Source organism: Coturnix japonica, chromosome 2, assembly GCF_054131305.1.
Source record: "Coturnix japonica strain WE chromosome 2, WE-NBRP24, whole genome shotgun sequence".
Taxonomy (NCBI): Eukaryota; Metazoa; Chordata; class Aves; order Galliformes; family Phasianidae; genus Coturnix; species Coturnix japonica.
This window is the reverse complement of record NC_140664.1, coordinates 70,442,989-70,470,082: the sequence shown is the minus strand read 5'-3', so window position 1 is coordinate 70,470,082 and position 27,094 is coordinate 70,442,989. Positions and strand designations below refer to the sequence as shown.

At 38.8% G+C, this 27,094-nt stretch overlaps 2 protein-coding genes across 7 annotated transcripts in view; one reads left to right on the top strand and one right to left on the bottom strand.

Annotated features, from left to right (window-relative positions):
- KDM1B (lysine demethylase 1B) overlaps nt 1-27,094 on the top strand; it is a 27,979-nt gene extending 885 nt beyond the window's left edge. For 2 of the 5 annotated variants that reach the window (XM_015854734.3, XM_015854733.3), the window contains 20 exons: nt 2,491-2,593; nt 3,430-3,554; nt 5,436-5,525; nt 6,314-6,425; nt 7,508-7,624; nt 8,538-8,576; nt 9,652-9,856; nt 11,012-11,196; nt 12,100-12,276; nt 13,010-13,084; nt 13,890-14,027; nt 15,478-15,649; nt 16,664-16,791; nt 17,856-17,987; nt 18,285-18,359; nt 19,247-19,363; nt 20,310-20,435; nt 21,820-21,942; nt 23,469-23,621; nt 24,200-27,094. In XM_015854734.3, the coding sequence (XP_015710220.1) occupies nt 2,504-2,593; nt 3,430-3,554; nt 5,436-5,525; nt 6,314-6,425; nt 7,508-7,624; nt 8,538-8,576; nt 9,652-9,856; nt 11,012-11,196; nt 12,100-12,276; nt 13,010-13,084; nt 13,890-14,027; nt 15,478-15,649; nt 16,664-16,791; nt 17,856-17,987; nt 18,285-18,359; nt 19,247-19,363; nt 20,310-20,435; nt 21,820-21,942; nt 23,469-23,621; nt 24,200-24,283 (2,463 nt within the window). In that variant the 5' untranslated portion in view covers nt 2,491-2,503 and the 3' untranslated portion in view covers nt 24,284-27,094. Of the gene's footprint in view, nt 1-2,490; nt 2,594-3,429; nt 3,555-5,435; nt 5,526-6,313; nt 6,426-7,507; nt 7,625-8,537; nt 8,577-9,651; nt 9,857-11,011; nt 11,197-12,099; nt 12,277-13,009; nt 13,085-13,889; nt 14,028-15,477; nt 15,650-16,663; nt 16,792-17,855; nt 17,988-18,284; nt 18,360-19,246; nt 19,364-20,309; nt 20,436-21,819; nt 21,943-22,845; nt 23,165-23,468; nt 23,622-24,199 lie in introns of those variants that run through there. The other 3 variants (XR_014943554.1, XM_085540156.1, XM_085540157.1) reach the window with 3 other exon arrangements.
- The window catches only part of DEK (DEK proto-oncogene), a 44,209-nt gene continuing 20,519 nt past the window's right edge, over nt 3,405-27,094 (bottom strand). For both annotated transcript variants that reach the window (XM_085540158.1, XM_085540159.1), the window contains exon 11: nt 3,405-4,100. In XM_085540158.1, coding sequence (XP_085396284.1) covers nt 4,080-4,100 — 21 coding nt within the window. In that variant the 3' untranslated portion in view covers nt 3,405-4,079. The remainder of the gene's footprint in view (nt 4,101-27,094) is intronic.

Sequence of the window (27,094 nt, the reverse complement as noted above, 5' to 3'; positions counted from 1 at the left end):
GCCTGTCAAGGTGGGAAGACCTCTGAACCGATAATATTTTCACCACACTTCTCAGTGGACACTGACTGCTTTCTTGATTAACCCCAGCCCCATGTACAAGGGGTTGTATTACTCCCCTCTGCTATTGGGATGGGCTCTGACTGCCTGCAGCCCCCCACCTGGGTATGAGGGTGGGAGGCTGAGGTGACTGAAGTGATACAAAGGTATACTGCTGATAAGACGAGGAGGAATGGTTTCAAACTAAAAGAGGGGAGATTTAGACAAGATGTCAGGGGAGATTTTTCACTGTGAGGGTGTTCAGGCACTGGCACAGCTGCCCAGAGAAGCTATGGGTGCCTCAATCCTGGAGGTGTGCAAGGCCAGGTTGGATGGGGCCCTCGGCAGCCTAAGCTGGTGTGGGTGGCAACCCTGCCCATGTCAGGGGGTTGGAGCTGCGTGGGTTTTGAGGGCCCTTCCAACACAAAACACTGTGTTATTCTGTGACCGTCATGCTGCTGGACAGCCCTGTCAGCAAAACCCGACTTTCATTTCCTGGGGCTTGATGTGGTACTTTGGGGAAATGCCATCTCAGTGGCACTCATCTTTCCTTTCTCTTCTCCAACCACAGCCTCCATACAGTAGCAAGCTCCAGTGGACTGCTGTTGTATTTTGGCATAATAAAAGATCTGGGTTTTTTTCTCTCTCTGGTTACATGTGATGTTTGCATGTAAAAGAGTTAATTTTTGAGTTGGTTTCCTGAACTCAGTTACTTTCTCACAGATGTGGATATCCTGTGATTAGTATTTTTTTTCCCCTTTCTGCACTCACATCAGTTCCTCCTACCTGGAGAGCAGAGGAAAGCAGCCGCTGGTTTGATTTACATCACCTTCATTTGAGACCTTGTAACAACTCCCTTTCTCTCTTGCTGCTACCTTTACTTAGGAGAATTTGTGAACTGAACCACTGCTAGCACTCCATGCTGTCAGCTGGAGCGAAGAGAATGCAGCCTGAAACAAAAGAAAGAAATCCCAGATATAGTACAAATACATACCAAAAAATACTAACAAAAAATTGCAATCTGATCCCTATTACACCAAAATAACATTCATGATTCAGTGCTGTAGTCTGCTTCCTTTACGTGCGGTGGAGTGCATTTAGATTTAATTCTTCCTGCAGGCTATTTTTATTTGTATTTTAATCCCAGCAGAAAGAACGCCTTTGATTACAACATTTTACATATGCTTTCCAATTTCTGCAGCATACTTTCTCATACTCCATGCTTTCCAGATTACATGACGAACTGTGGCCTTCTTCCTGTTCCCAGGGATTTGGTTAAATACAAGTATGGATTTGCCCAAGGAGGCTGTGGGTGCCCCATCCCTGGAGGCATTCAAGGCCAGGCTGGATGTGGCTCTGGGCAGCCTGGTCTGGTGGTTGGTGACACTGCACATAGCAGGGAGTTGAAACTGGGTGATCATTGTGGTCCTTTGCAACCCAGGCCATTCTATGATTCTGTGATCTATCCTGTGGTGTAGATCCTCTCTCCTGAAACAGTTTAGTAACTGCATTTGTGATCTCCCAGTTAACTAACATCACAATGCAGCTGCTGTTGTTTAGATCCTAAATTCTGATGCACATCCACAGGAGGGTGTGTGAGTCATAGGATCACCAAGGTTGGAAATATACCTCCAAAATCATCCAGCCCAACCATCCACCTGCCATCAATACTTCCCCACTAAACCATGTCCCTCAGTACAACATCTAAATGTTTCTTGAATACCTCCAGTGTCAGTGACTCAACCACCTCACAGGGCAGCCCACCACAGCACCTAACTACTCTTTCTCCCACCCAACCTGAACTTCCCTTGGCACAACTTGAGGCCGTTACTACTCATCCTATCACTAGTTACATAGAAGAAGCTGACCCCTACTTTACTATAACCTCCTTTCAGGTAAGTGTAGAGTGATAAGTTCTCCCCAGAGTCTCCTCCGGTCTAAACAATCCGAGTTTTGGAACTTACGTTTCACTTGGTGGTGAACATCTAAACATCTCTTAGTTGTTTGGAAAAGTGCTGTACCATACAGATCTCGTTACCAATAAATCAGTTGTCAATGGGAAGAGCACTGTGAAGGCTGGGATTTCAGAGTTCACATTGTGAACTGAAGTCTACCCACTTTGCTGACCCTAATTCCAGTCCAGATCATCATGTAATGCAAATCAGATTACTGAAATCCAGGCTATGCTGATCTGGAACAGGCTGTCAAGAAGTACTCAAGGATCTAATCTTAACTCTGAATTTAGTTCAAAATAAGATTGTTGTTCGTTTCCCCACAGTGCCACCTCCGTATCCATCCTGAATTAATAGGTAGGCTGAACAGATTCTCGCCCAGGTTACTCTGATAGAAGCAGCAGTCTAAGTGTGGCCGTACTGCCCAGGTGATTGGACAGCTCTGCAAATTCAACCATTTGTTATTACTTTCTTAATTGCTCCCTACTTTTTTTCTTTGCAGGTCTAATAATACAATGTCAGCTGGAAGGGTACGGACAAAGAAAAAGGCATGTTCTTCAGAGCAGTCTCCAGACAGCCTTCCTTTGAGGAGTTCTGGAAGACAGGTATTTATAACAATTTGGCACTCCTATGTCTTTCTTTTTCCAGAAAGAAACAGTTACAGAGAAAGAGGTTTTAACTGTGGATACTGCAGAGACAGAATGTTTTTGCAGTTAATTCTATGAAGAAATAGGCAAAGCTTCTTCTTTATCAACAGTATCCAGAAGAGACAAATGCTCACTGTAACTTAAAAATACTTGATGTGTTAAAAATACAAGCAGAGCTTTCTGTGCAGCCTAACCAGGCTGTCCAAGACCCAAATCAATGTGATACACAGCATCTCTGAAGCCCGTAAGAGGCATTCGGTACACAGTTTTGTAACCGGAGTCCAAAAAATGTCCTCCAAACCACCCTTAGTACTTTGTTTGAGGCGGAGATAAGTCATGGCTAATTAATATCAGTATGTATGTGAAGTAGAGACTTTCTGAAGGCAAAATAAGCTGAACTCCCAGGCTTGACTCATTAGTATGTGATGGAGCTTAAAATATTATTTAAACCAGAGGCTTTGCTTGTAATTTCTTCAGTGGCATTGGTTAAGCAAGGAGAAGTCATTTTTAGCTTTAAATGATATTTCCATCTTTACTGTTCTGTTTCCTTGGGGTTTTTTTTTGGTTTGGTTTGGTTTGGTTTTTTTTTGGGTGGGAGGGGTGGGAGATATAAAATAATGCCCTAATTTGACAGCTGTTTCACACTGCAGCTATTTCACAGCAGGTTCAGAAAGTTTAGTTTGTGTCCTTTATAGCATTCAATGCCACACTGCAAGCTGCAGAACTGTGTGAATGCCTCCGTTAGAAAACACATCTGTGTCATTTCTGGTCAGATTTCAGCTATTCTTTATTAGGTGAAGAAGAAAGCAGCTGAGGCAACAGATGATGACGATGATGCATCAGAAAAGAAATACAGGAAATGTGAGAAAGCTGGATGCACCGCAACGTGTCCCGTTTGCTTCGCCAGCGCAGCTGAAAGGTTTGTTTATGTTTATTTGCATTTTTTTCATGGACTCTTCTAAGCTTGCTATTGAAGTTTGAAATTATTAACCACGTTTTGAAAAATCCCCTCATTTTCAAGTGTAGAGGGAGCACTGAGGGGCACTAATACCAGCCTCAAGATGCCAGGAAAGTGTCACAGGTTGTTGCTCCTCTGGTTAAGTTTCTACTGCGTAAGTAGAGTGTATCTTCAGCTTAGTATAAGCCCATTGATGCTATGAATGGTGTCCTCTGGAACACGCCTTGTTTCTGTGAAACCAAGAGCATGTGAGTGTAACCTGAGGAAGCTAAACTTGCTTTCGAGACGGAAAATGAAACTGCCATTTACTGCAGAAATTCTTGTTGTTGTTGGAATGTTTTGCTGTCCGAGGTGAGGCTCTGAGCTTGACATTTTAGGACTTGGGAGACAATCCTACTTCTTTGAACTCCTCGTTCTCGAGTTGTTTGTGACTTGCAGTGTGCTAATGCCAGCCCGTTTGCATTCTGACCCTGGAGATGCATCTCGTCAGTACTGTGTGTTCAGTATCTATAAAAAGAAACATATCAGACCTCATTATGCAGTAGGCAGACTGTGATTAGATGGCATTGTTCCCTCTCTCGTTAATTGGGCAAACTTTCCTCATTTTATTTAGTCTCCAATGATGTGAAATACTCCAGTGCCTCATTTACTTACCTATGAGAGTTCTTCTTTGTTAGCAGGAATTAAATGTTGTCACAGGAAAGCCAAGTGTTTCAGCAGTTGTGTGAGAGACTTTTAGGGGAAAGGAGTACCTGAGAAAGCAGTTTTAATGATGTTTTATATATATATATACATATATATATATATATATATATATATATGAAACAACAGATGTTGTGTAATCTTTTTAAAAAATATTATCTTAATCTTGTGATCGATCTTATATTTTACGCACAGATATATATAAGTATATACATATCCACTATAACATATGCTTTCAATGTTATTTATTTGAGATGAGATCATTTCACCGCTGTCTATTTCAATTAGTACCTTAGGTCACTGCTTTTCACCTTCTACATTTGTCTTGAGTCATTACATTGATTTTAATGAGAGTTTTCTAAGTGAAGAGCAATTGCTTTTCATAACGAATATAACCTTTGCTAATGGACATTTATTTCCAAGAGTAATAAGGAATAAAAGTCCAGAATGCGTAAGGGTTTCCTTAAGGTTTTCCCTCTTTGGGATAAAATTGCAGCCAACTTGGTCACGTGGGGAAAAAAAAAAGGCAACATCTGTTTAGTGTTCAGATTTGTATATATGGTCGTGTCAGCTGTTCTGGGGACTGGATATTGTAATGATTTGTGAATCGATTGATCGCCCATACAAGATAAACACTCATCAAGATGACCCCCCTCCCGCTCCTGTACCAATACCAGAACAGAATGAAAAAAGGTAAAGAAATGATAAGTTCTTACAGAGAGTGACTTTGCCTTACGCATCTGGAAACTGCTTTGTGTGTCACAATAGGCATTATAAAAACAACTCTATTTCATGATCAGGAAGTGTCTACTTAAGGGGTATTAAAGCAGGGCTCAGTGGGCCGTTGTTGGAGAGGTTGCTGGAAACCAGGCCAACTATAAAACCGCTTATTGTGTGTACTTTGCATCCTTTGCATGTGGTGTTGCTTCGCTTGGGAACTGGAAGTTTCCGAGACAATTGAAATGATCTTCTCGTTATTGTTATTTGAATAACTGCAGTGCCTTGTGCAAGTCAGCCTTCGTGAACGTAACGTCATGTCCTGGCTTGTCCCGAATATTTGCTTCACATTCTAGAATGTGCTCTTATGAATAGAGTTTTTGAAATGCACCATAAAGCTATTTCTGTGTTTCTGCATTTCAGATGTGCTAAAAATGGGTATACATCGAGATGGTATCATCTTTCCTGCGGGGAGCACTTCTGCAATGAATGTTTTGACCACTACTACCGAAGGTAGATTTGACAATTAAGATTGTGCCTTTTCAGTGCTTATTAAAATTTGACAGATGATATGAGTGAAGAGACCTCTTATACTTGTGTATAATACGAGGGTTTATCCTCTGTGCTTGCTTTATTTGAAGTGATGCTTCAAGTGATATTGGTTTTGAAACTGCAGGTGTTGTATGGACTAACCATCAGCATAAACATGTAGCATGAGCAAAACCAGTTACTCTACCTAGGCTGTTCTACAGGTGCTGTTGTTCAAAAGCTTTCCTCTCTTAAAATAAGGGAATTTTAAAAGAAGTGAGTAGATTTAAGTACTTCTAAGTACATCTGTTTTACCCTTAGATAGTAAATTCACTTTATAACATAAGCACAGGAGAGAGAACTTGGCTCAGAGTAAGACCAAAGCCAGCAAGCAGGTTTTGCTTTCATTTCAGTGACTGTGAAGACTCGGGTCAGGGTCAAGGAGTGCATTGGGCTCCAGGCTCCTTTCTGTTTTTGTGGGAACTGAGTCTATCTCTGCTGAGATTTTTGGGTGCTTATGAACTCAGCTGTAACTCAGTCCCCATTTTAACTTCTGGGAATTATGCCCATTACCAAGAGGATATAGTGGCCAGGATGCTCTTTATTGCTATCAGGACTTGCTTTGTTTTTAATAGGAAAAATACAGGATTCTATTCAGCCTTATTTCTCAGTCCTTACATAAGATGTTTAATTTTAGAGTAACCACTGTTGCTTAAAATGAACTAGATCATTCAGTTTCCTAACTGCTTGCCTTTTTCTCTCTTTCTTTTTAGCCATAAAGATGGTTATGAGAAATACACTGCCTGGAAAAGGATTTGGACTAGTAATGGGAAAAGTGAGCCCAGCCCAAAAGCCTTCATGGCTGATCAGCAGCTCCCTTATTGGGTAAGGTGGATGGTGATTTGTGGAATACGGTGTATTTCAATGTGATGTTTATTTGTGAAGGCATACAGTTTTGAATGGATGTTTAAATTAACTCCCCTGCCCTGTCTTCCCCATCCTCTCTTTTCTTGAACTGAAAAACTTTCTGATATTGTATGATCAGGCAGCAGGTCAGCTGAGTTTTTACAGGGGCTAGTGATAGATAATAATTCTGATCAGCTGCTCCATTGTTGGACACCTTCTCCAAATCTCACAGAGAACAACTTTCTTCTGCTTTTTCTTAAAGTAGCAGCTAAGATGTATAGTATTCAGATACAGTAAGACTTAGTGGGGAAAAATGGGGCATACCAGCTATAGCGGACTCTTGAAAGACTTGCAAAGCACTGATTTTTGTATTTCCATGCTGAAGGGAGTAGAAGAGAGATGTGAATGGGATAAAGTTTAAAAAAATCTATCACAGAATCATAGAATGGCCTGGGTTGAAAAGGACCACAGCGATCATCCAGTTTCAACCCCCTGCTATGTGCAGGGACAGCAACCACCAGACCAGGCTGCCCAGAGCCACATCCAGCCTGGCCTTGAATGCCTCCAGGGATGGGGCATCCACAACCTCCTTGGGCAATCTGTTCTAGTGCTTCACCACCCTCTGTGTCAAAAACTTCCTCCTAATATCTAACCTAAACCTCCCCTGTCTTCATTTAAAACCATTCTCCCTTGTTTTATCTCGTAAACAGCTGTTCTCCTTCCTGTTTATACACTCCTTTCAAATACTGGAAGGCCACAATGAAGTCTATTGAAGTAGTGTATGATATACTTTTTGCAGCAATGCTTGCAAAAGCCACTGAAGTAGTAACTGGGTGTTGAATCGATTTTGGGTTAGGTTCTGTGGTGAAATTCAGTCTTTTAGGAAATCAGTGCAAGACTTACCATATACAAAGTGTCTTACACCTGAGAGAATGAATTTAACAACCGCGTTTAAGAATTTCCTCACATCTACCTTCGTTCAGTTGGTTATCTAGGCTTCATTAACCTTATCTATAATCAGTCAGTAACAAGTAAAAACATGTTTGTTTTCTGACTTGTAGGTGCAGTGTACAAAGCCAGAGTGTGGTAAATGGCGTCAGCTGACAAAGGAAATCCAGCTGACACCGCAAATAGCAAAAACGTACAAATGTGGTATGAAACTAAACAATTCCACCAAGGTAACACAGAAGACTTTTGCTCATATGGAAACTAGTAACAAGTAGATTTTTCTTGTTTGCAGACATTATTTACTTCTTCCTTGGCTGCTTAATATTTCTGATCTAAAACACGCTGCCCAATGGCCTGCAGAGTTGCATGGTTAAGGGCCCACAAGCTGCTTGGCCTTTTCTGTATCCTGAGTAAAAATATCAAGAAAGAAGAATTTGAAATACTTTCTGTCTGTAGTCAATTATAAAATCACCCATTCTGAAGCTATGAAGAGCTCATCAGAATATACAAAGTAGACACGTACCACAGTGTTAGTTTTAGTTTGTCAAGCCATGCTCATTACTGAGGAAAATGTTTGAAAAGCTCAGTGAGGTTTTGGTAACTTCTAACAAGTTCTATCATGGGGAATTTTCAGCTTTGGCATGAAGGTAACTCTTGAAAAGGAGTCCTTATAATGCCACAGAATCTTCTTAGTAAAAACTGTAACATTTCATCTTGGAACTTTATGATGCCTTTGAAATAAATTAAGGAATTTTGGTTTTTTAGTCTAGACTGGAAGAGTCTCTCTGAAAAATGCAGAGTCTTCCCATATATTTTTTTCCCCCTTCCAATTTGTTTTAGTGTTTCACTCCATTTTGTGGAATAAGACTCATATTTTAATGTCTGATCAGTAGAGATTATTTAATTCAATGAATGAAAATATTTTCTGGTATATTCTGGGTTTTCTTTTGTGTGTGTTGTGTTTTTAACTATAGGTTTCTCTATTATTTACTTTTAGTAATACAAACATCTGTGCTACAGTAAGCTAACATGAATGCATTATTTGGTTTAAGGAAATATGCCATAGCCAAATTAGTTTGTTTTATATTTAGTTTTTGTTGTTCAGTGTAAGAATAGCCCTCATTCAATTGACTTTTCTTTCAGACGGAGGGCTCAGACCAATGTTCCATGCCTGAGGACTTGGTGAGTAGCAGCTGTTCCTCCTCATTTGTTCAGAATACAAAACCAAACCCAAAGCATGGCATACATCTTTCCTTTTCTTGGTCTTTTGGCCTATTGTGGCAGTATTTATGCATTTTGCAAAGGACACTCTATTTGCAACAGAGCTTAGGACCTTCTACTTTCTTATCTTTTTTCCTCACTTCCCTGACTATACCAGTTAGATTTTAGGTGGTTCTTGCTGTCTTTGAGTTGTGGCCAGTGATACGAGGTTCACTCCTGATTCCTGTTTTTGATCAGGCGAAACAGCATCCAGCTGCCAGTTTTCCAATAAACATCCCCATCCCCAGTTTCCCTCTCTTCGAGGTGGTTTTCATCTTTAGTCAAGCTTGCCTCTTCTTTTTGAGAAGTGCACAGGAATGCCAAAACATGTTTTCTCTCTCCTCTACCTCCTAGTACGAATAATACTTGATGCATGTTGGTGTTGCAATTGTTTTATGATCACGTAACCTCACATTTCAGATTGAGTATAATATGATAAGCCAGTGTTGGCGAGCGTACCTGAGGTGCCTCTGTCTCAGGAAACATGTTCATAATTACTGTTGACTGTTGCTTGGTCGTTTTGTTTCCTTAATACATGTTTGCTTTGTAAAACAAGGCTGAATCAGTAGCATTTCTTAGGGCTTTAGAAGGTCTTTGATGAGGATAGCAGAATTTATATTAAACCAGTCAGTTAGTTTAGACTTCTAAGTTCAGATTTCTGGTTGCACAAGCAACTGTAGATGTTTTATCCAGGGCCTGGTAAGGCATAGGGGCACTGTCGTGGCATGTCTCATCTGTTTGTTTTCCACATGGGCGTGGACTTTATGAAATTTCAGCTCAGTTTCTGAGGTTAATACTGCTTGTTTTCTGTGTCAGGCTGAGGACAGGGAAAGAGGGAGAGAAAATGTCTTTATGACTTGCAAATCTGAGATGGATACTTCTAGCGCTTTTTGGTGTCAGTTTTGGAGGGAGGGGGGAATTGGTTCATTTTACAACGTTTTCAAAGTACTGACGTGTTCTCTTCTCCCCTCTTTCCTTCACTTCTCCGCTTGGCCAGAGAGTGGCTGAAGTTTCAGACCATTGGTGGTACTCCATGCTCATACTCCCTCCTTTGCTGAAAGACAGTGTGGCAGCTCCCTTTCTAGCTGCATATTATCCAGACTGCGTGGGCATGAGTCCATCCTGTACCAGCACTAATCGTTTACCTGGTGAATCCAACCTTGTGAAGTTAGAGCACTTAAAGAGCGTGCCTAATTTGACTGGTAAGGGCCATCTGCAGGGCTCTGTTCCTTAAATAGGTGTGATGACTGTTGTCTTATTAGGAGTCTATAAGGCACACAAAGCTCCTGACTCAGAAACACCAGTTCTGTTCTCAGCACTAATACACACCCTCTGTGTGACTGCCTCTCTGCTTTGTTGTAATTTACTTATTTGCAAGATAAAGATAATGCATTTCCTTCAGGTATAAGCACAGACCTTGTAGGCTTTTTGATTACTACCTGCCATTTGGTAATATAAATAAACGGGTAGTTAACATGTCAGTACTTAAAAGATCATTTGTTTTCCTAAGGAAATTAAGGTTTGTAATAACATAATAACAACATTAAATTCAGCTGGTTTTGATATTGGGGATCTTTGAGGCTTTGCAGAAAAGGATTCAATTTCTTAAGGCACATGGATTTTGTTTACGTTAGTTTTTTGCTAACAGTAGCTCTGAGACTGACAGTCTGGGAGTGAGATCTGCAAAACAGGTCCAGAATGAAAGAAGATAATTCAGGATTCCTATACTCATCCTTACTGATATACCTCAGAACTGGATCAGAGAGTACTTGAAGGGAAGTTCTGCTTTTTGTGTTATCCTAGCAGGCTTTGTTCTCTTTAGGTGCTGAAAAGAAATCCGCTCATCTATTCAGCAGCTATTTACCTGCTTTATGAACTGGAAACCAGCCTCATTATGTAGAGCTGCTAATGCTGCACGTGGAAGATGATTACTTTTAGTCACTGCTTACTCTGGGTGGAGCTGGGAGCTGAAGATGAAAGCAGTTCAGAGGACTCTGTGAGCCCATACAGCAGTGCTGGGCTTTAGACTTGAATTTAGATCCCGTTCTATGTTGGACCAGTCGTGGCATCTGATGGCATCTGATGGCATGTACTGCTTGCTTCTCTGACAGAACTCAAACTCTGACAGGCCCAAGGCACACTGGGCTGTACAACAATAATTAGTACTGCGCAGCCTGGAGAGTAAGAAAAGGGAAAGCCATATTAAATGAAATCATTCTAAAAGAGGTTAGAGGTTGGGATGCTTCCTGGCTTCTTTATCTGTGCCAGGTCAATGAATTGTCTTAAAGGGAAAATGATAAGTAGATAAAACAGAATATGACTATTTCTTGTGTGTGTGTGTGTGTGTCTTTATTCAGTTGCAGGAATGAACAAATATTTCCAGCCTTTTTACCAGCCCAATGAATGTGGGAAAGCACTTTGTGTAAGGCCAGATGTCATGGAACTGGATGAGCTCTATGAGTTCCCAGAATATTCACGAGATCCTACCATGTATTTGGCCTTGAGAAACCTGATTTTGGCTCTGTGGTACACAAACTGCAAGGTAGGAGATGCTAGAAGTTAATCTGTTTGTTTGCAAATAACAGCTGCTGCTATCACAGAATCACAGAATTGTAGGGGTTGGAAGGGACCTCTAGAGATCATCGAGTCCAACCCCCCTGCCAAAGCAGGCTCCCTACACCACATCACACAGGTAGGCATCCAGGCGGGTCTTGAATATCTCCAGAGAAGGAGACTCCACCACCTCCCTGTGCAGCCTGTTCCAGTGCTCCGTCACCCTCACTGTAAAGAAGTTCTTGCACACATTCGTGCGGAACTTCCTATGCTGTAGTTTCATCCCACTACCCTTAGTCATGTCATATCCCCATGCAATGCTATGGGATGAGGAGGGCTTAAGTGGGAGGAGGCAAAGGAATTGGACTCTCTTCCTAGATACAGCCTTGCTTCTATTCATATTTAGTATAAAGGAAATCAGGAGTCAAGTAGAATTTCATGTACTGAAGCTTTCAGACCCTGATATCTGCATTATAATTGTGAAGATGTTGGGTATTCACCTAGCTTTTATTCTGAAGGCTGTTTTAATGGTATGTAACCATGAGCATTGCCACCTGCAGTCAGGGATAGATTTCAGTACCATTCTCGTGCTCATGTTGCATACCATGGCGTTAGCAATAATATCTTTTACACTTATGCTTTTATTCCAAACTAATTTAGCTTTTTATTTAAAGGAAACTCAAAAGAGAGAAATTATTACCTTACTCTGTAAGGCTGACTAGCAAGAAACTTCCACAAAAATTGCTTTTAAGATGTTCTCAGACAACTCTATGATTCATGATTAACCCTTATCACCTGGTTTATAATTCAAATATGTTGCAAACATATGAAAGTATTGAATATTGAACTATCAACGCTGCTTTTCTTCCCCCCTTCCCCCACTCTTCTACAGGAGGCTCTTACCCCTCAAAAATGTATCCACCATATAATTGTTCGAGGGCTGGTGCGTATTCGCTGCGTACAGGAAATGGAGAGGATACTGTATTTTATGACGAGGAAAGGGCTAATTAATACAGGGATTCTATCAGTCAGTACTGACCAGTACCTTCTTCCTAAAGAATACCACAACGTAAGTAGCTGTAACAATCCCTGTGTTATCAGTACTATAAAATGACGTGGAAATTTTTTGTTGCTCGTTATCTCTGACTCCAATCATTTGTGTCAGAACTACTTCTAAAAGCAAACACTTTTCATGTGGTCCTCATCTACCTTCAGTGCTCACAGAAACAACAGAGATGGAAGTTTTGCCAGCCAGGTTTGTATTCCTACAATATCCATGGAATCCAACCCAGTGGATTTGAGCTTCCCATACACTTCTCAGATAGGTGGGAACTGTGGGGGAAAAACATGCAGTATGCTGTTGTTCTTGTGCCTTAATCCTGGAATACACCACTGCTTCCATAGGTGAAGAAACTTGTATTATGTTCTGGTTTGCAGTAGCTGTGATTAAAGGGCATATATCTATAACTAGCACTTTTCATGACAGACTGCAAAAATGTCTATAATGGATGTATTCTGTAATAGAATACCTCCTAGAAAAAAGTAGATTTCTGTGTGGGGAGTGTCTTTGCATGCGAGCTCAATTGATAAAAAGCTTTTGTTGATCAACCCAATTTGTGATTGGAATTGTTATGAGTTAAGTGTGTTATTTGTCTGAGAGCTGTTCCAGTTAAAAGAAACGGAGACATCTGCAGTTAAAATTGCATTTCTGAAATCTGAGGGTATTTCAGCTTTATCAAGAAGAACGAATTTGCAGTGATCATTTATATTTTAGCTCTTACCTACTTCTATTTATTTTATAGAAATCGGTCATTGTTGTTGGGGCTGGCGCAGCAGGATTAGCAGCAGCCCGACAACTACACAACTTTGGAATTAAGGTAAGAAACTTTAGAGTACATGACTTGAAAAGTGAGATTTTTCTCTGCTTTGGTTGCGTTCTTCCTCAAAATGAAGAAATAACCTTATTCTTAGAAACATACAAGCCTTGAGCATCCCAACTAATTGGCAAAATTGAGAGTTTTATTGAGTAATTTTTCCATTAAAGACTGAACTTATCTTCATCTAAATTTTAACAAAGCAAGTAGTGCTTATTGTATCCAGACTTGAGTAGGGAAGATAAAGGGAGTTTGAGTAGGGAAGATAAAGGGAACTGCTGTTTTGGAGAGTTGGTCTTCAAAGAATTCAGATAAAAGCAAATAAGAATAAATGCATTTAGTTAGACAAAGTATCTATCCAGTCCAGCATCCTGAGTCTGAGTGCTGAAGGAAGTAAGTATGAATGATATAAACATGAAAATGAGCTATTCTTGGGATACCCTTGAAATAAACTTCTCCAAAAGGATTACAGTTGTCTTTAGGCGGATGCTGCAAGCAGATCATTGGGTTTAAAAGCCTGCAGCATGCCTTGAACTCTGATTTTGGGATAATGTCTTCAGTGTTTTTAAAAATATTTCTAAATTTTCCACTGGGATTGTTTCTTGAAGTATATCAGTTGTTACATACGGGTACATATCCCAAAGGGTAACCTTTAAATAATGATTAAAATGTATAAATAGCCTATACCAAGAAAAGAAAATAAAGCATGAAGGTTGTTAGATGGTTTGCTTCTGTTTTTGCTTTTGTTTTCCCCTTTGCTCTGGAGTTGGCCACATCTCACCATTTACTGAACTGCACTGTGTCGTAGGTCATTGTCTTAGAAGCTAAAGACAGAATTGGTGGCCGAGTGTGGGACGATAAGACATTCACAGGCGTCACTGTTGGGAGAGGTGCACAGATCGTCAATGGATGTGTCAACAACCCAATGGCACTAATGTGTGAGCAAGTGGGTTCTCTGCCGTGGTCGTGCGTTATCATTAAGGAAAAACTGTTGTTAGAAGCTGGGTGTGGGCGGGCGGGTAAGGGTGGGAGTCTCTTTTCATGGCATGATTAAAACACTGTTCTGCATTTTGAGTGAACTCCGCGCTGCTGTCCTATCTTTGTTGACAGATGGGGACAAAGAAGGGCTGCAGAATGGTTTCAGGCATATTACATAAAGAAAAACAAGGCGGCTTCAGCTTCAAAATTAGAAGAAACTCCTTTTTTTTTTTTTTTGCCCTTTTCTAGAGATAAAAATATAAGAGGCACCTGGCAGACTGCTGATTCTAGTGCAAACAGAACTTAAGAGCTGAGATACGCTTTACTGTGGTAGGGTATTGCTATGCTATTGTAATACACAGCTCGGTTATAGACTTGCCTTTGCTTGGCCTCTGCATTTCTAGTTTGATTTTGAACAAGTAATGCTTAATATGTTTAACAGATACTTTTGCAAACAAAACACAGCTTGATTTTTTTTATTGGGCAGGAAGCAGAATTTCCCCCAGTGGGACTTGAATATGGATTTTATTCAGAGAGGCATGTAAATCCAGCCCATGCTGTTTTAACTGTTTGCTGTTTTATAGTGTCAAGAAGAATAAAAATGTTGGGGTTTATTATTAGTATTTTTTTAAAACACACTTTAGTCATGAGGTGAGGAGCAATGACTTCTGAATTACATGTTGCGTACTTGCCTTATGTGGTTATTTGATGTCATATTTCATGCAAAGTATAACTCTATCTTGAGATCTGGAGTGGGGAGCAACATCCTAGAGATATGCAAGGGTATGTGAAAAACACTGGAGTGCACTTTAGTAACAGGGCCCTAGGGAGAATCTCCAGACCAACTGTGTAGAATGTAATGATTCTTTGCTGTGAGTTGGACACGCAGAGAAAGATACTAGGTTTAATTCAAAACCATTTCTTTCTTTGCTTGCTTGTTAATGAAACTGGCAGTAATTGGCAAGATGCATCCTGTTGATGCCTGAACTGCAGGGAACTGTTAGGCAGGCCATCGGGCGTCAGAAAGTTGTTGAAAAGAACTAATTTTAGTGGAGATTAAAAAATAAAGTGAAGGAAAAATGACAGAAACTGCTTCATTATGTTTGATACCAGACACATATCTGTGCTACCCCATGCCTTGACAGGAAAGTTGGAGATGAGGTTTCAAGGAATCTCTGATATAGAAAATAATGGAAGAGTGGGGAAAAGCAGTTTGTGGACAACTTAGAGATTGAAGGGCTGTTGGTATTCCAGAGCACAAGAGCCTGAGTTAATATGACTTATTATTTAAGACCATGGATGTTTTTTCATTGACGTCATTTAAATCTGAGGGATTCTCCTTTCTTTAAATAACCTTGAGCTGCTAGGCACTGTAGTTTTTCCATACTTAAAAAGCAATAAAATGTCTTTTTCTTAAGCTTGGCATTAAAATGCACAAACTAGGGGAGAAATGTGACTTGATCCAGGAAGGTGGAAGGATAACAGATCCCACTATTGATAAACGTATGGACTTTCATTTCAATGCCATCCTAGATGTTGTCTCTGAGTGGAGAAAAGATAAAACCCAGCAACAAGATGTTCCTCTTGGTGGTAAGTGGGAGATGTATTCAAAAGTGAATATGTTGGCTGTGCTCGTAACCGTCAGAATTTAGTTTTATATTCAAATGCCTTTTACATCAGACATTTTTAAAAGTATATGGCTTTTTATACAACAGCGATAACCTAGCTCTACTGAGGACAATTGACTACTTGTATACTCATAGACCAAAAGGTCTTTTGTAACTTCTAAGGAGGATGAATTTTAAGGCTTTAGTAAATACTACATGACTTTCAGTGCAGTACCTTGTTTTAATGGTGTAGCTTTTTGCAGTACAACTAAGTGGCAGTTGCAATTCAAAAGACTTGCTCCTTGCTGAAGCAGGCTGCAGCTAGCTGTAACTCCTATTCTTTATGAGTAATCTGTTTAAATAACAGCCTGATCAAAGTCTTTCAACGGCAAGAATGGTCCCTTCTCTGCTGGTAATGCCTATCACTTAGAGCATGCAAGCACATTCAACGACAAATAAACTTGCTCAGAAGTAGGTGTATCCCAAATCTTTTTCCAGCATGGGATGAATAAGACAAAAGTAGTAACTTTGTGCTCTTCCGTGAACTGTGGATCAAATTCCTCATCCTGTTTGTTTGTTTGAAATAGAACAGGATTTATTTGCAAGGATTCTGTTACCCTGAAGTGCTGGGTTTTTTTCCCCCTGAAATATCTTCAACTTTATGTTAATGACAGTGAAGCAATTAATGTCTCTCCTGTCTCAACGGACTATCCCAGCTATGCTACTGCACTTAGTATTTTTTGTATAGTTTTTCTTTTATCTTCCAGAAGCTGTATTTTCTTTTTGAAGAAAAAAATATTTTACTAGGGAAACCCATCTTTAAGCAACAAAGTTGTATGTTATCATCAGAAAGATCTTGTGGTTTTTCTAGGAGAAGAAAAACATCTTAGTACAAACAAGCCTGAAAATCTTGTGATCTAGAGAAGAGAATACTGAATCGCAGTAGGACTTCCAATGAATTGTGATATGTCCTTATTTGAAACATATTCTTTTGCAGAGAAAATACAAGAGATCTATAAAGCCTTTATTCGGGAGTCTGGTATCCAGTTCAGTGAGCTGGAAGAAAAAGTACTACAGTTCCATCTCAGTAATTTGGAGTATGCCTGTGGCAGCAATCTCTCTCAGGTGAGTTTTGACAGCTTTTTTGACATGATTGAGCTCTGTGGAAAATAGTGTTTCAAGTGACATTGAGAAGCCCACGTGGCCTCAATCAGCTATCCCCAAGTTACTCCTATATCCTTAACCTGTTCTTCAAAAGCACTGTGACATAAATTCCAGCACCTCTTTAGGTAACCTAATGGGAGTTCACACTTGCAATGAACTCCTCTTTACTTTCAGAAGCTGAAAGTAGATGGTGCAGTGGAACAGTGCGTTTTGCTGAGATTCTGGGTGGCAGGATTCACAGGAGAGTTATTCTTTCTCAGATGTGGCGTGTGACTTCTGCTTCTCACTTGTGTTTAAAAAAAACACGAGGTATTTCTCCACCTCGCTAGGTATCTTGAGAATAAAAGCATTGAACTTCTGAAGTGTTCCAACACCACAACAGTGGGCACCAGTTCACCACTCCTAGGTGTTCTGTTGACTGTATGATACGGTGTGAGTGCAACTGCAGCAATAGGAATTGTCATTTTAATAGCAGTTTGGGAACTGCTTTGCTGCCAGGTGATGACTGCCAAGTGCAAATATTACTATTGTACTATGAGTCTGTGGGGGAGAGAACATCAGTGAAAGCAATCATGGAAGAACCTGTGAAGATAAATTCTACTGAGATTTTTTTTCTTTTAATATCAGCTTGCCCCCTTCATATTGGGAAATACTTCATTTTTATTCCAAATCTTAGGGCTATAAAATCTCACTTATTTGCTAGAGAGAAAACTGAAGTAAGCACACTGCTGTCACTGCAATTCGCCTTATTTTTTGTACTACTTCCCTGTTTTCTTTTTTTTTTCCTACCCTAAGCAGAGCTAAAAATTACTTGCTGGTGGCAAAGCCACATTATGACTTAATCCATGAATTTTAAACCAGTTAGTGGCCTTGGGAAAATAAGCTGTATAATTTTGTTAGCAATGCCATATGTTCTCGTGTGCAAAGTTATGGAGGGAATCAGGGTGGCTTCTAACTTATGGGACTTCTGTTGGAACCTGTGTCACCTTAGCAGTAGAGACAGCTGGGTTATGTTCTGTCCACAGGTATCTGCACGCTCATGGGACCATAACGAGTTTTTTGCTCAGTTTGCTGGAGATCACACTCTTCTAACTGTGGGATATTCCACTGTCATTGATAAGTTGGCTGAAGGGTTGGACATCCGGTTAAATTCCCCAGTAAGTCTGTAAAATATTGATGGAATTGCCTGTCTTGCTTTACTTTGACATACCCAATCATATCTTCGAGGGTTTTTTGACCAGGCAAATATGGAGCTGCAATTATTCCAACTTACCTCTAAGAAAAGAGAGAATCTCTTTTGTTAACCTTCTGACTAATGAGAAATTAAATTGTTGATGTTGCCATTAGCGTTGAGTAGTTCTATTTATATTAATATCCTGTGATACTGAAAACAGCTGTATTTCTGCATCCTAGGTTTGCAGTCTAAACTATTATACCAATTTGTATTGCAATAGGTACAGAGTATTGACTATTCTGGTGAAGAAGTACAGCTCACTACTGCAGATGGAACTGTGTGGAGGACACAAAAGGTACCCAGTATGCTTTAAGCTTATGGATTTTGGAGAACACAACAGTATTTTCCACAGTACATGCACCTTTTTTTTGTCTGTTTTTTTTTCCCCTTCCACAGAAGACTAATTAGTCCAACTTCTCACACTTCAAAGAAAACTCATACATTCTAATGGTCTGTATTTGGGTGCCCTAGAATCTCTTTCATTGAACATGCTTGAGTTTTGAGTACTACTTGATTTGAATAACTAAGAACTACAGAGGTAAAGCTAAAAATATGAAGCACGTAGATTTTCATCTGGTCTCTGAAGTGATGGTTTCTTTGGTTCCATCCCCTACTCAGCTTTACCCCTTTTTTACATGCAGATCTGCCCTTTGAAATATTTTCCTTTAGGATGTGGGACTCAACAACCTATTACCTCCCAGTCACCCTTATTTCCTATATGTTCATTTGCTTTGTGCTGAAAAAATGATGTTTTAGGTATCATTTTAAAAATTATATCTGAACTTGATCAAAATAGGATTGACATCACCAGTGTTACTGAGCCAGTTTTAACGGGAGGGAATCTGTGAAGGAAGAACTTTTCCCCTTTCAAAAAGAATTTCTGTTAATCTGATGGTCTGATTGACTACAGCCTATGAGATGTATTAAAATTACCAGCATAGCTTGCCACTCACACAAGCAATTCAACAGTCTGTGACTTAAAACCCAGAAAACTGATGGACATGTTCTCACCTGAATGTAATGCATGTGTTTCCCATTAACGTGCAGTAAAATCAGACACTAATGTTAAGATATCTGGTGAGTATTATGCATGAATAATTCAAGATAGTATAGAGGATGCTATTAATCTTAAGTAGAGCATTCGGCTTTTGCTGCAATTGTGACTGTAATGATTTCCCTCAGGTATTAGTGACAGTACCACTGGCCCTTCTTCAGAAAAATGCCATTCAGTTCAATCCTCCACTGTCAGAAAAAAAAATTAAAGCTATTAATAGTTTGGGAGCAGGAGTCATTGAGAAGGTAAGCAAATTCAGATCTTATTTCATTTCCTTTTCATAGAGATATTCTCTGCTTTGGCCCTGTTGCTTTTATGGAGTTTCTCGGGGTTTGCTTCCACATTCGGTTTTACTTGTATCCTCTAGCCAAAAATCTTCTGTGAGGTGTCTGCTATTTGTGATTTTGGAGAGGGGATTGGGGAAGGAAGCGCAGAAAAAACTGTTTTGCTGAGCTGCTTACTTTTTCTATTTCTATACTGATAGAGAAATTCAGTGGAAGTAATTGCATTCATTTCTTTTCCCTACCATCACAATGACAGATATTACAAAGCCAGCAGAGATCACATATATTTCTTAGAATTCCCACCTCAAATGTGTTCTTTTAAAGAAATCGGTACAAAATTGCTTCACAGCTTAATCTTTTTTGCACCTAATTTTGAGCAAGCCTTCATACTGATCTTAGATTTTCCAAAGTTCTCATAATACGCTTAATCCTGGTCTATTTTGACCTAGGAAATACATGAATTGTTTTGGAAGAATACCAAAAGCTGTTTATTTGACCAGCTTGTAAGATCCCTTTTCCTAGTGGAAAAAGAGAGCTGCTCCTGAAAAGATCCCTCATAAGTTCTGTGCTTAGAATAAAGCAGCAATGAAAGTAATGCCAAAAACAATATATAACAATGTACTAACTTAAAAGGCAAGATCCAACGATCCTCATCTGTTATAAGGAACTTCTGAGTTCTGCATGAGGTTTGTAAAAACTCTGCCAAATTTGAGCATTTTCCATAGCGAATTTTATGGTGAATTCTGTGCGTTTTCAATTTCAGAGACTTCAGTTTATATAATATTTTTTGAAAATCCCTCAGAGAACTGTGTTGAAAATAAGTAAAAAAAAGGAAAAAGAATTAGAACGGTTATGAATTTTGTGACATGCTATGAAATTCTTTGATTCCATCTGTCTCTCTTTCTAGATTGCATTGCAGTTTCCTTATAGATTTTGGGACAGTAAAATTCAAGGTGCTGATTTTTTTGGCCATGTTCCACCCAATTCCAGCCAACGTGGACTCTTCAGTGTTTTCTATGACATGGATCCAGAGGTAACATATTCTATATGTATTTTCTGCTGGCCCTTCAGAAATTCAGTTTGGAATCTAAATGCAATAATTACTGAAAAATGAAAGTTTCCTTTTTTGTTTGTTTGTTTGTTTTCCTTGTAACTGAAGTGGAATCACTTTTATTTATCAAGAAAAAGCTGATTAACACTTCTTTGTAGTAAATGACGATATTTTTCCAGGTCTGGGTACAAAACAATATACAAGTATGTTAATATTTTTAGTGTCAAAGCTACTCTGAAAGCAAGTGTGTTAGACCTGACTACAGATGAACAGACATGGAAAAGTCTGCCTGTTACTTCAAGTTTAGGAGTTCCGATTCTTTATTTAAACCAGCTAGAAAGGACAATGTTGGCTTATTAATACTTATTGGCTTGCATTGGCCTAAATGACTTTGTGAAGTTGCAGAAGACAAGCACTAGGTTTTACTTGAATGTGAGGTCTGCAGGGTCAGTCTCAAAACCAGTTCAAACCAATGTATTGGCATTCTGGTTCCCTTCCCTGACAGTTCCACGCAAACACACTATACACTTAACCTTCTTCGTGCTTTAACAAGTGCTGATTACTACTTGACAATAATTAGAAGTTGTTTTGGAACCTCATGGCTTACTGTGAAAAGAAACTACCCTGTCAATATTGTGCTACGTCACTGAAATATCAATAGCTGTATATGACTTACCATATAGCTTTCTTGTCATCTCCTCAATACCTATGAGCTCATTCTGTATGAGATTCAGCATGCTGATGCCTTTCAGAAACAGTCATACAACTATTAACTTGCTTGATAGCTATTCTCTGAAAGCTGTCAAGTTTAGTAACAGAAGAATTTACTGTATAGATAAAAGAGGGAGAATTCATGAAAGGATTTGAGAATCTGTATAGTGTTCCACGGTTACTGCTTAATCTTTAAAACTACTGAATCATAGATTTTCTGAAGTGAAAGGAAGCACCACAAGAACTGAGCTTTCATTTCTTGGGCCAAAATCAGCTGCTAAGATCTCAGCACTGGCTCAAATCCAAAACATATCTAGCTAGTATTTAAATAGCTCATCATCTCTATTACCATCTTTTGAAACTGGAGTAGAGTTGATGCAAAGTTTTGGCACAGGAGTTTGAGAGGTTTGTTTCAAAGGTCAAATTTTTGGGTGTAGCCTTTCAATAGGTACACAGGGAGTTTTCAGTTAATTCCTAGAAGGGCTGACTGTCCTGATACAGGTTTCCATTAACAAGACATCAAAGGATGTTAGTAACTGGAACATAAACACTGAAGAACAGGAAGCCTTTGTTCTAAAGAATCAGAGCTGCTTTCATCTAGAAATTAAAATGAAAAATGTGAAGTGATATTCTATGTTACTGTTTTGTTTTCTAGGGCAAACAAAGCATTTTAATGTCAGTAGTCACTGGAGATGCTGTGACAACCATTAAGAATCTAGAGGACAAGCAAGTACTACAACAGTGTATGACTGTACTTCGAGAGCTGTTTAAGGAGCAGGTAAGAAAAACCGTTTCTCTTAAAAGATGTGAATGAAAGTGGCAACAGACATAAAGCTTCATGATACACAGGAAAACATTTGATATTTAAGATTATTTTTCTTTTCCTGTGTTTGAGGAAATGCTTCTTTTGAGATATGGTAAAAGCCAAATTCGGATGCTGAGTAAGGGGAAGGTTATTCTCCTAGTAAGAAACAGCCCTTTCAGAGATGCCTTGTAGTAGAGCTACAGGCATCGTGATCACTCAAAGGTCCTAAATCCTGACTCTGAAGAAACATATAAGGTAAAAACTCCTTTGCTTCCCCTTCCAGATACCAGCTCATCAGGACAAACGCTAAAGGGAGAATCAGACAAATCTGGGGCAAGCAGATGACTCTCATTGAACATTATTTTCACTCTGTTTAATGAACTCTATAATATTTTACAGCTAAATTATTGATAACAGTTAGGTCTCAAGGAATGCTCAGTGTTAACATTCATGGTTAGGATGTTGGGACTAACGGTCTTGGAAAAATTTTGCCATCTGAAAGCCTTTCTTTTCCGAGAAAATGTACTTTTGGTAACAGCTTTACAATTACCAGAATTGCAGGCAATGTAAGTCCACATACCTGCTTTTTTCACCTCATCAGAACATACAGGCAGCAAAGAGGTCTTCAGCTTGGTGCTGGTCTAGTCTAGAAGGATGATTCTCACGTCTTTGTCCCCGAGGTTTAACACAGTTGTGAATTTTAGCCATCTCTTGACAGCACTGCAGGATTTTCAAAGACAAGGTAGCTTTGAGGGCCATACCAAAAGCTCCTTCTGGGATGTCTGTGCAACCTGCCATATGTATCTGTTTGGTTTGCAATTGTTTTGCTTGCTTGAACTTTTGGGAGGTGCCCTGAATGGAATTATCTATTTGTAGATACCAGAAGCTGTGCAGGAGGCGACCAGTGGCATTTCTGTCTACTTACTGCAACGTGACAAAAAACACACAGTATTACAATCACAGCTTAATTGTAGACTTTCTTTTTGTTTCTCTCTAAATCTGGCTTTCAAACCAGCTCATTTTCTGATTTTAGACAAGTTAATTTATTTCTTTGCTGGAATAAAATCATCTGCAAAAATGGAAATTATATTTTGAGATTTAAACTAGAATTCAAAAACTATTACATCTTATTAAGATGCAAGGAGCTTACATCATGCACACAAATGTGCTGAATTACATCGATGCTGGTATTCTATCTGTTTGCAAGAGTATGTATTATCGTGACAGGGGAATTCTTTTACTTTGTAGTTCTAGGTTTAATACAATATCTGTATTTGTTGCATTCAAAACAGAGGAACTGTAATGTTTCAAACACCAGCCAACTCTAGCAAACAAATTATCTTCAGAGCTTAGTGCCGTAATAAATAAAACTAGGATTTAATTCAGGAATTTAATCCAATCTGTCGTATAATTATACTGCATACTCCCTAAGGATTATGGAAAGCTATATAAACACGAGCTGTTCTTTGTAGCATGTAAGTTTCACTCTAATTACACAGGAGGTTCCTGACCCAGTGAAATTCTTTGTTACTCGCTGGAGCAAAGACCCCTGGCTCCAGATGGCATACAGTTTTGTAAAAACAGGGGGCAGTGGTGAAGCTTATGACATCATAGCTGAAGACATCCAAGGAACGATTTTTTTTGCTGGTGAGGTAAGCATCTTTGTTACTGCTGATTTAAAGTCACTGGGGAGCTATTTATGAAAGACTGTCTTTCACTAGCCAACAGTTATTTAGAGGTAGCATGTAAGTTTATTGTTACACAAATATACTACTGTTTCTTCATTTTGACACTCTTTATTCCTATTGTTCGGCAAAGGTAGTTCACCATATATATCAGGGTGGGACTGAACTGCATAACCAGTAAGAGCAGAATATGAAAAGAACACACTCTCCACTTGTATTTTTAGTCAAATTATCTTTCTGTTACTGGGTAACACAACAGCTGTATGCTGCTGATGGTATGGTTGCATTCTGTATTGAAATAGTACTTACATGTCTGTCTGAAGTGCTTACAGCAAAACAGACAACTACTGTTTCTAGTTGACTGGATTAGCAGATTTTGGCATTGTCAAAAATCAGCAATCTTTCCTCTAAAATTCTTTCAACTATATCTTCCATAGCATTTTAAGACACTGGCACACACCTATGTAAAAAAAAATCTGAACTTTTCATTTTATATCTGTTTTAATCGCTCTAGTAACAATTAACTATTATTTTTTTTAATACAGGCCACGAATAGGCACTTTCCTCAGACTGTTACAGGAGCTTACTTGAGTGGGGTTCGAGAAGCCAGCAAAATAGCGGCATTTTAATGATGAAATTTTTGTGTTTATAGATATGTTTAAAATTGTTTTCTGTGGGTAAAACTATCTTCAAGTTTCCTATCTGCTGCCTTTTTTCCAAGTGGTACTTCAATAGTATGTGGTACCTGAAGATAAAATCTTCATCTTCCTTTTCCTACTTTTTCTTTTGTTTTCCCTTTTAAGCCCTATTGAGGCATATTGTTGGTTTTCTGCGTTGTTTTTTTTTTCTTTTCATCTAAAGTATTATTAGTAAGAATGACATTGGAGTCTCTGGCCACAGCTTAACTTAATGGAACTTCTGTTGCGAGTCCTTTTCTGTGTGGCTTAAGTCATGATATTGCAGATCTTCATTTCGGAAGGTCATATTAAAGCAAGATGAAGTTAACATACAGCATTAAAAATGCTGGCAGTTAGTAAAGGGAGAATGGGAGTTTTCCACTAACTGTGCTTCTCAGGTTGATTATGCTCAGAGGAGTTCAAACTTGCTCCCAAAAGCCTGAATAACCCAGACAAACTCTAGAATTACTGTAGGAAGGCACTTAGCTATCGTTCTTTCTCCTTGCAATCAAGGACCTCTTCTACAGTATTTCTCATATTCTTAGCCTCCACCACCCAGGCTTTGGAATATCAAGTTTGTTCCTTTAAATCAGACTGCTGGAACAGTTTACAGTGCAATCATAGGTTATTGTAGCTAATAAAAACTTGAAAATAAAGATTAACTATTAAATTACTTTAAAAACAACTTTGAAATATTCTCCCTGTTACTTAATTCAGAGAAATCCTTGTTACAGTGGGCTAAGTTTAGATTTGCTTAGAGCTTCTGATCATGTAGAAAAAGAATAGCTGGAGAATGCTCTATTTCTAAGATCACTTTAAAAAAAAAAACCTCTGAATTCCTTAGGGCTGAGTAGAGGAACTAACTACTGCTACAAGTGCACAGCGTGGGGAAGAAAAGAACTGTAAGTTCCTAACAGCTCATTCAGCTTTCGTATTTAAAAAATAAGTGAGGATGAATGAGGAAAAATATTGACACTTGATGAAGGGCTGAAACAAGGAAGCATGCACTTTGAAGGTTTGGGTTTTTTTGTGTGTTATTAAAGTATTATAATAAACAACTTGAGGGGGTTATTCAGTAAGGGCTAAGCATCTATCTAATAGTTTTTCCATGAGACAGGGAAGACAAAATATTTTTCAGTAGAAGCCAGAGAGGCACGACCAGGATACCTGTTGTAATACTGTTCCACTAAAACAGTATTCATAGGAAACAAAAATTAGAAGCAACTTTTAGTTCTGTTCTGCCATACCTTCCGTGTAACTTTACTGCCTCATGTTTTCTGGAAGGATAGTAAGCACTTATTCTTCTTCCCCCTTCTTGTTATAGTTTGATCTCTTCATGTAAGAGTGACACAGCAAGATTTTTTAGCTTTTAACAGTGCTTATTTCCATAAAGCTGTATCACTAGAAAAAAACAAAAGCAACGTTAAGAAAAATCCTACTGAATAAATGCAATTCTTTTAAAATACCTAATAATTTGTTTTTAGAGTAGCAACGATATTGTTAAATATCTTTATTTAATCTCTGATTTACAAGGTGAAGATGTTTATATAACTAGATGTTTTTCAGATATATATTCTGTTCTGCTTATTAAAGCTGAATTACGCGGATTAATAGGGAAAAGTGTAATTGTGCCTAATTTTTCTCTACATAAAGGCATAAATGTACAGTTTTAAAAGTATTTCCAAATATTAAATTGTAATTTAAAGGCTATAAGAAGCAAGGCAAAATCCTTTGATAAAAGATAATCAAACATAAGATTTCACTTTTGGTAGTGATTTGCACTTTGTTAATTCTACATATCACAGTCTCATTTACAGCTTAACTAGGGAAGATTGAAAGCTGTATGTATTTGAGTTCCAGGTTTCTTTCCTAGCTTATCATGTATGAGGTGGTGGAGTCACCCTCCCTGGAAGCATTCAAGAAAAGGGTAGATGTGGGACAGAGGGATGTGGTTAAGTTGGCAAAGGTGATGGGATCTTGGTGATCTCTTCCAACCATACTGATTCTATGATTCTAAACAAGCTTAGTGCTCTGAGCTCAAAACATTAATTAAACTCAGTCGCTGCTTCTGCTGACCTTGGTCAAAACTTCAGTCAGCTTCATAACAAAATCATGTAAAAACTGCCTAGAAAGATGAACACAGCTTCATTTCCACAGCTGAAAAGTTTGCGTGAACATGCTTATTTCAGGCACGTGCTTCCATCCTGTTAACTTGCTCTTGGGGTTTTAAATCTATCTGTAACTTGGCAGGTAGATAAACGATACTCTGGAGAATAGAGGAGGACGTGAACAAATGCTATCACAGTTAGCTTTAGCTGCTGCACACTTTGTATGGCATTAAAATAAGAAATGATAAATTTATCAATGGCTGTCTATTAATTATTTGTATATTATTTTTGTGCTAAGGCACTTAAATTGTGTTGTGCTGCACTTAAGTTAGAGGAGTAAATAAAAATAAGTATGTTCCATTTTAGCTTATGTCCATTTAAAATATATAAGAACATCAGGCTGGTTCTGAGGCTTCATTCTTATCGTCCCCCCAGTTTTCTAAATACTCATGTCAAATTTTATTGCAAGCATGCACATGTTTTTATTTTTTTGTTTAATTTATTCCCTGCAAATAAAGAACTAGGGAATGTTTTATTCGAGCAGATTTGTTTAAATGTTATCAAACATATTTGAATGCAGAGCATGATCTGTTACACTTCAGTTCTTCTGTGTGACTACGTTATGGCAGCAGAATAAAACTGGAAAGTATCCTCA